This window comes from Pelobates fuscus, chromosome 3 (assembly GCF_036172605.1).
Source record: "Pelobates fuscus isolate aPelFus1 chromosome 3, aPelFus1.pri, whole genome shotgun sequence".
In the NCBI taxonomy this organism is placed as follows: domain Eukaryota; kingdom Metazoa; phylum Chordata; class Amphibia; order Anura; family Pelobatidae; genus Pelobates; species Pelobates fuscus.
In genome coordinates this window covers 409,942,303-409,951,433 of record NC_086319.1, presented here as the reverse complement: position 1 = coordinate 409,951,433, position 9,131 = coordinate 409,942,303, and the positions used below count along the sequence as shown (strand labels likewise).

Here is a 9,131-nt window from a genome sequence, read left to right as displayed (position 1 = left end):
TGGTAGAGAGATAATTTCCCCTGGCTATGCGATCTAGTAGTTCGTCTACCCGTGGCATCGGGTAAGCGTCAGTGGTAGTCTTTTCATTAAGTCGCCTGTAGTCCACACAGAATCTGGTGGTTCCGTCCTTCTTGGGCACAAGGACTACAGGGGAGGCCCAGGGACTGTCAGATGGTTCAATAACTCCCAGCTGAGTCATTTCTCATATTTCCTTCAGCATCCCTTCCCGGACTGCTTCAGGAATATGGTAAGGGGGCTGTCGGAGGGGTGCCTGCCCTGGGGTTTCTACCTTATGCACTGCCAGAGTAGTGTATCCTGGCTCCTGGGAGAAGGTACTCTGTTTCTCCCATAGGAGCTGTCTAGCTTGTTCCAACTCTGTGGGGTTCAATCGGTCTCCCAACTTTACTAGACTAATAGGGTCAGTCTGTGGTTCCCTTTCTAACAGATCGGGCAAGGGTAAACTTTCGGGATCATCCGTAGCTGGGGCACAAACAGCGGAAATATCTTCCTGCCTTTCCTGGTATTCCTTCAGCATGTTCACATGAAAGGATCGTCGGATCCTTTCATCTGCACAGCTGGCAATAAGGTAGGTGGTGTCACAGAGTTGGGCTATATGCTTATAAGGACCTTGCCATGCGGCCTGCTATTTGTTGTCCTTTACAGGTTTCAGCACCAATACCTTTTGCCCTACTTGGAAAAGTCGTTGCCGGGCACCCCTATCGTACCATCTCTTCTGTCGCCCCTGGGCCGCCTGGAGGTTCTCTCTCACCAATAGGGAGATTTGCTCCATGCGGTCCCGGAGTTCCAGAACGTATGGCACAATAGGTGTCCCCTCCTGCTCTGTTTCCCCCTTCCAGTGGTCCCTAATGAGGTCAAGGGGTCCCCGCACCCTCCTCCCATATAACAACTCAAAGGGAGAAAATCCTGTAGATTCTTGGGGTACCTCACGATAAGCAAATAACAGGTGGGGTAAGAATCTCTCCCAGTCTCTGCAACCGTCCGTAAAGGTCCTCAGCATTTGTTTGAGGGTACCATTAAAGCGCTCACAGAGACTGTTAGTCTGGGGGTGGTAAGGGGAGCTTAGCAGGGGTTTAATGTGGCACACATTCCATAACTGCTGTGTGAGTAAGGCAATAAATTGGGTTCCCTGATCGGATAGGATCTCCTTAGGGAACCCCACTCTGGTGAATATTTTAACCAACGCATCGGCTACCGTCTCAGTCTCAATATTCGACAGAGCTACGGCCTCAGGGTACCTGGTCCCATAGTCCACCACAGTAAGAATGTATTTCTTACCGGACGGACTAGGTCGGGCTAGGGGGCCTACAATGTCAACGGCGACTCTATAGAAGGGTTCCCCAATAATCGGCATCGACATTAACTTAGCCTTGGGGTGATCTCCTCTCTTCCCTACCCATTGACATGTGTCGCATGTTCTGCAGTACTGTCGCACGTCCCGGTTAAACCCTGGCCAGAAGAAATTCTGGGTGATTCTATGGGCCGTGCGACGTACTCCTAAATGGCCAGCTAGGGGTACATCATGGGCAATTCTCATGATTTCTTGCTGATACTTTTTGGGTAGTACTAGTTGTTTCCTAGGTGAGGGGCCTCTACTCGCTGCGGGTTCCTGGGGGATCCTGTACAGCCTATCCCCCACCCACTCATAGCTTTCCCCATCTACTCCCGGTTCCTTTTTATCAGCCCTATCCCTATACTTTCGTAGAGTGGGATCTTCCCGGGTCTCCCTCCCAAAGGTCTCAGGGGTGTCTGTCCTAACGTCTGTCCAAGGGTGTCTGTCCTAACGTTGCCTGAGGGGCAAAAGCAGATAGCAGAGGGGCCAAATCATTCCCCAAGAGGACCTCAGCTGGTAACCCCTTCATCAGGCCCACATTCACCTGGCCGGCCCCCACCCCCCAATCCAAATGCACCCGGGCTGTGGGTAGGCGATGTACAGCACCCCCAGCAACTCTAACGGCCACAGTTTGTCCAGTGTGTTCCTTTTCCGGAACCAGGTCATGCTGTATCAAAGTTAGTGTGGCACCAGTGTCTCTTAACCCACTGACAACTTGTCCATTTACTCGGACGGTTTGTCGGTGGTGCTGACGGTTGTTTACGGCAGCTGCATACAGGGGGTTAGCTTCATGCAAAATTTCCCATTGTTCTTCCCCCATGGGTCGGGCTTCAATGCAGTGGGCCCCTGGGGTAAAGGGCCGGTTATTTACCTCTGCTGGCTTCCTCCAGGAAGTTTGTTGGGCTGGATCCAGGGGGCATTTATCTCTCAGATGCCCCACTTGCTGGCACCTATGGCACCGACGGCAGTCAGTGGTGCTGGACTGGGTGAAGCGGGAGGAGCTGTTGTAGGTAGGAGGGTTAATAGGGGTGGTTGGAGTAGTAATTGTTGGACGGCTCTCTACTCGTGGGGCTGCCCTTTGGACAGAAATCTGCATACTCATCTGCCAGACGGGCGTCCTCTGGTAGTGTAAGGGGTCTCCTATCCCTGATCCACTCCCGGATCTCCTTATCCACTTTCTCGTAGAAGTGCTCCAACAAAAACAGCTGCAATACCTCCTCTGCGGTGGTAGCTTGGCACCCATCCATCCAGTGGGTAGCCGTGCGTTGTAAGCGGCATGCCCACTCGGTATAGGAATCACTGGTTTGCTTTTTGGATTCCCTGAAGCGTCTCCGGTATGCTTCAGGGGTTACCGCATAACGGGACAATAAGGCTTCCTTAACCAACCGATAATTCCCCACTTCGTTATCAGGGATTGCCCGGAAAGCATCACTTGCTCGCCCGGATAATTTGCCAGATAGGATTTTAACCCACTCCTCATAAGGTACTTTATGCAGAGCACATTGACGCTCAAAATCAGCCACGTACTGGTCAATCTCCCCCTCAGCTTCCACAAAACTTTTAAAAGCTGCAAAGTGTACCTTTCTCTTTTCCTCTGGAGTTTGGAAATTCCCAGCACTGGCATTATCCCTGGCTGGAGTCTGGCGCCGGTTCGCATCGACTGCTGCTATCACCTGGGTAACGATTATAGGTGTGGGATTCGGTTCGTAATGAGCCAATCTTACCCTCACCTCATGATCAAATAGCTCATCTTCGGGAGTTCTGCTCAATGTGGTCTCTGGTTCGGCATTTAGTTTGACACTCTGTTCACCATTTTGTTCGGCTAAATCCAATGCGACCAGCTCTGCCAGGATGTCTCTTTTCTTTTTGTTACTAGCCGAACGACCACGGCTCTCCAACAGGTCTTTAAGTGTAGATTGTTTTAGCCTTCCATAATAGGCTTCCATTCTGATTGCTCTCGGTAGCTGTCCTTCTGGGGTGAAAGAACGATCCTGCTGCTGCCACCAATTGTAGCGGCACCTCGGTGTAGTAGGGGGTTACGCCACCAAGAAGGTGTCCTTTCCCCCAAGAATGAAGTCAGCTGCAGCAAACACGTCCCAAGAGAATAAGAATCAGCTAATAAATATCAAAACTCCTCCAGGGCAAAATCTCTCACTCCAAGGGGGTCTGTCACACACACGCACAAAGAAAGAGCCATATACTGGACCTGGCTCTGGTATGAATCTCCTTAGGATTTTTTTTTGGTGATCCAAACCCCTTTGGTGGTGTTTTAAAGATGTTTGGTACTTCTTTCCCAAGGATAGGCAGCAGAGATGAAATGAATTCCAACACTGGATAAAATAAATGCAAATAAAAAGTCTACTAGTGTGGTAATCATACTACTGTCATGATTCTATTATCTCTTGTCAGTCTGGTGCAATATCTTACGGTACCACTACCTCTCTATGGTGCTGTTGTAGGCTGCTGCACCCAGACTGAAGAGATCTGCTCGCTGTCATTTAAAACTGGATATAAATCCAGTATGGGGGTCACTATGACCCCCATATTAATAAAAGGGAGATTAAATCATCCCACATGCCCCTATTCATTGTCCAGTCACTAGTACAACCTGGCACAGGTTCCCCCATTCCCCCATAGTGGGGAACACACATAACTAAAATGGGGGGCATTATGCCCCCCTGGCACCCCCACCCATGACCATCATTTGGGAACCATTATTAAATAAATAATGGGGGGACATATGCCCCCCCCCATTTTAGTTATTTGTGTTCCCCACCATGGGGGAATTGTGCCAGGTTCCCCCTTATTGCACTAGCAACTGGGCAGCAATAGCTGCTCAGTCACTAGTAGTTTTAAATGACAGCAAGCAGCCATACTTTTTTCCCCGCACATGCGCAGTGTTATTTTCCCCGTGCTGTGGGGGCTAATTCTCCGGCAGCACAGAGTCTATTAAACAAACAAAATGAAAAGGTAATGCATTCGGCATTTGCCCTTTTGTTTATTTTATACTTCCTATGTAGGGCTTTCGATTATATTTTAGTAAATCAATACGAAAACAAATAATTTTTGGCCGAAATCGTATTCGGACGAAAACAAATGCACATGTCTAGTAATTAGCATTTTGCCATTAGTCCCAGTGTGAGACTAGGTCACCAATATACTGTTGTTAAAAGCTTCTTCTTTTTTTTTTTTTAAGGAATTGGGCGTTGCTAAATGTTCAGACCAGCATATGCTTTGCGAGTATTTTAGCACTGTGCAGTATTTTTTCAATGGTAAAAATAATAATGTTACAGTAGTAAATCCACCAAGCACCAATCCATTTTGCAACACAAACATCTATTTATGCTATTTCTTAAAAAGTTATTTTATACAATGCATAGTTATGTATATGCCTAATTTATTTTAATAAGAAAAGTTAACCCACCATCATCAATGTCATGTACTAATCGCAAGATGAATTTGAGGAATAGTGACTTCTAACAGTTTAAACATTTCGACCATGACAACTGCTGCCAACTCAACCCCCAGTACGACCACCACCACCAATATATATGGATGGCATGCTGATTTCTGATGGTTCAGTGTGCTGGGAACCTGGTCTGCGCCTCCGTGTGTGATATCTGATATACGTGTATTGACTGTATATAATATATGTTTGTGATGGTTATTTAAAAGTCCCCAATGTATGTTCTTTGTGTAGGTCGTGGTGATGAATCCAGTGATGAGAGTTCTGTATCCTGCACCACTGTAGACATAGCACTTTTACCTCTGTCCCTGCTGCTACTCACCTATGAATATAAGGGCACATGTTAAATGACACCTTCATGTCACAACTGGTACAACACCAACTAGAAGGATGCTTGCCTGGATCTGGTTATAGCAAACAATGTTGATATTTTTGCCAACATTCACAATATGTTGTCTTTTGAAATAAACTCAAAGAAAAAGCACATGGGGTATACGGAAACCTATAATTTTAAAAAGACACACTTCATTAAGATAAGTATTGACTGGCATAAACTATTTAGTGAAGAAAAACACAGAGGATAAATGTGATATCTTCAAGCAAATATTAGAAAGGTACATTTATCAGTATGTACCATTGGATAATAAATATAAAAGAAATGCATTAAAAACCAATGTGGCTTAGTGGGAAAGCAAGAAATAAAAAAATAGGCATTTAAAGCATTTACATTGGACATGTTAAAAGCATCCTATATAAGATATAAGGAAGCCAATAATTCATGTAAAAAGGCAATTAGAGTAGCTGAACCAGAAAATTTGAAATTGGTAGCTAAAGAGAACAAACTCAACCCCAACATTTTTTCTTAAGTACATAAATATATAAAAAGTTGCAGCAGTATTCTGATTCGATGATTCAAGACAAGGTGCTACAGCAGCTAAAGAAAGTTATTGTAAATACAGCTCAGTGGCCTGATGGTATTCACCCATGAGTACCTAATGAGTTAAGTGTGAAAATAAGTGAACCTTTGTATATAATCTTTCAAGATTCTTTTCTTTCACATACAAAGTTTCATTGCTTACACTATAGTTCCCTCTGCCTCCCTCCCCCCAGCAATGCAATAGTTAAAAACAAACTTATTAGACTTATCTGATTCCAGCACCAATCTCCCTATTTCTGGGTACCTATAGTGTCCCTTTAAAATATTCCAATTGTAGATATACCTCTTTTAGTAAATGATAAAAAGTTATAACGAGTTGGCTGTACTATAACAGTACTACATTATTACTACTTTTCTTATTATTATTTTATATATTTATCATTTTTATTTATAATGAATATGTATGGTATTCCCTTTGCTTCTAATTTGTGTTTTAATTGTTTTAAGAGAAGGGAATTTTATTTTCCATTAGATCATCAAAGAATCCCCTGCAGTCTACTCTGAAGATTTAAAACATTCAAAATAAGCAGTGGTAGAATACACTCTGGAACAGCTTTCAGAAACGTGGATGTGTTTTATTTTGTAAATCACTGAATACTGTAATAGATTAAACAGAATTTAAACTAGGACATTTCATTTATTTCTGCATTTCTGCTTTTGCTTTCTGAGAAAATGAGTTTACAGAACCAGACAGTAGTCCGTGAATTCATTATGATGACCTTCAACAACACTAACACAGGCAGATTCGTATTCTTCTTTGTTCTGCTTCTTGTTTTCCTTATAACACTAATTGGAAACCTGCTGATTATTGTTGCAGTATACTTTGATGCACGTCTCCACACACCCATGTACTTTTTTCTTAGTAATTTTTCATTTTCTGAGATTGTGGTCACTACAAACATTACGCCTTGTATGCTGCATACTGCATTACATGGAGTTGTGGTTATGTCTGTAAGTGGCTGTATCACACAGTACTATATTTATTGGGTATCTACCTGTACAGAATGCCTTCTTCTTGCAGTCATGTCCTATGACCGCTACCTGGCTATCTGTAATCCATTGCATTATTCATCTGTCATGAGCCACAGACTCTGTCTCCACCTGGTTGTCTGGTGCTGGTTAACTGGGATCATTTTGCAAATAATAGAAATCGTACCATTGAGTAAGCTGTCATTCTGTGGCCCCAACATTATTGACTTTTTTTTCTGTGACCTAGCTCCAATTCTTCAGCTTTCCTGTTCAAGCACATCTTTTATAGAAACATCAGATTTTATCCTGTCGTTCCCCCTTCTTGTCACTCCCATTGTCTTTATCATTTTGAGTTACATCAAGATTATTTCCTCTATTCTCAAGATTTCATCGACCATAGGACGGAAAAAAGCCTTCTCCACCTGCAGCTCCCACCTCATGGTTCTTTGCACATATTATGGAATACTTATATTTATCTATACATCCCCATCAACAGAAAATGCTTTTACTTTAAAGAAAGTGTTATCACTTCTATACACAGTACTGACTCCTCTTATTAATCCATTTATATATAGTCTTAGGAATAAGGATATCAAGTTGTCAATTAGAAAAACATTTTCAATGTTAAAGTAAATATAGGAGAAATATGTAAGCTTTGTGCATCTATTCACTAATCCTCTTCCTTATGGTAACCCTTTCCTCCTGATGTTCTAATCACTAATTACCTTAGTTTACATTATCTCGTTATTGTTTAATTTTACATCATCTTGTTATTGTTGCATTTTTATTAATCCACATTATAAAGACTATATTTAAATTAACAAGTACACTATAATAATTAGATTTTTAAGTTATCATCTCAAACAAAATACAAAGCAGGCAAAACTCCTGCTTGTGGGGCATGAGTGAACTAAGTGTGAACTAAGAGTGAATGGGGTATTCCAACTGGTAACCTGCCTAGGGCCTCATAGGATTTTATTCCAGCTCTGTTACCTTGGGTCACCAAATACATAGCTGTTCACTAAAGTCCAAATGACCTCATGCTAATGTGCCAATACCATTCAACGCTTTATGGGGTAATTCAGACTGCAAAATCTGGACATTTTCATAGCTTTCATTGTATCATGAAAGATCATCAAGATATATATATATATATATATTTTTTTTTTTTTCAAATTTAAAGTTTTTTATTTTCCAGGAAAAATCAAAACATCAAAACATAAGTGGGAGGGGTACAGAAAGGAAAAGAGGGGGGGGGAAGTACAATTGGCGACATAATAATGCATGTTTCATTTGCACCAGGTGGTGCAACATCGTGAGGCATCAAAAAAAAAAAACAAGGTTATATCATTGGATACGCATACATCATATGTAGATATGTGAAACATTTATACATTTATATAGTTAAGTATCTTGCCCTGAGTAACCGGAACCATCTGTAGTTCTGCCCCTAATTCTAGCCCAATTAGCAGACTATACCTAAGCCCCAGCCTCGTGTTTCTTGTGGTGACCTATGGTGTTGGGTGTTGTGGATCCTCCAATAAAGTATTTGGCGTGGTGTCGCTATGTAATCCCTCAAACCATGGTAGCCAAGTTTGTTCTGTTTGTTTTCTCTTCATAGGAGAATCGGATGAAAGTAGCTCGTATTTGTAATATTGATTTACTCTGTCTAGTAATTCCTTTCGAGAGGGGCACCTTGTGCTTTTCCACTGTTGGGCTATTAAGTGTCGCGCTGCTAAAATTACTGAGGAGGCTATCTTTTGATTTGTTTTCGGCCACTGCGGAGGGAAGAGCAATAAGAGCGCTATAGTAGGTGTTAAAGATGTTGTTATATTGAGGGTGCGTTGTAGAAGTTGCTCGACTTGGTTCCACAGTGGTTTAATTCCTCTACAGTCCCACCATATGTGTGTCATGTTACCTATTTCTGTCATGCATCTCCAGCATTCAGGGATTGAATTCGGGTATATTTGGTGTAGTCTTTGTGGAGTAAGGTACCATCTATAGAGCACCTTCTTATGGGCTTCTACATGAGAGAAACAAGAGGTGAGACCTCTAAGGGCGTTGAGTGCTTTAAGCCATTTTTCGTCTGGAAGGTTGGGTAATCCCTCTTTTTCCCATTGTCGAACATAATTAAACGTATGGGGGGTACTCTGGCCTAATAGAGCCTTATAGCACAATGATAGAGTTTTGGATTTCAGTGGTGCTGAGTGACATCCAGATATAACCGCTAGTGCGTCTGTGACGCTTTGTGGTGTGGTCTGTTGTCTAAGCGTTACTTGAGTGTTTATGATACTTTTTAGTTGTAAATATTGGAATATACACGAGTTGGGTATGTTAAATTGCGTTTGTAGGTTGGGGAACGTTTTTATTTCATTCTGTATACATAGATCCTTGATGAATCTCACGCC

General features: G+C 42.6%; 1 protein-coding gene across 1 annotated transcript; it reads left to right on the top strand.

Moving 5' to 3' along the window:
- Positions 1–6,426: 6,426 nt before the first annotated feature.
- Positions 6,427–7,356, top strand: LOC134603709 (olfactory receptor 6Y1-like). Its single transcript, XM_063449888.1, has one exon. It carries the CDS (start codon positions 6,427–6,429, stop codon positions 7,354–7,356), a length of 930 nt encoding a protein of 309 aa, XP_063305958.1.
- The last annotated feature ends 1,775 nt before the right edge of the window (positions 7,357–9,131 follow it).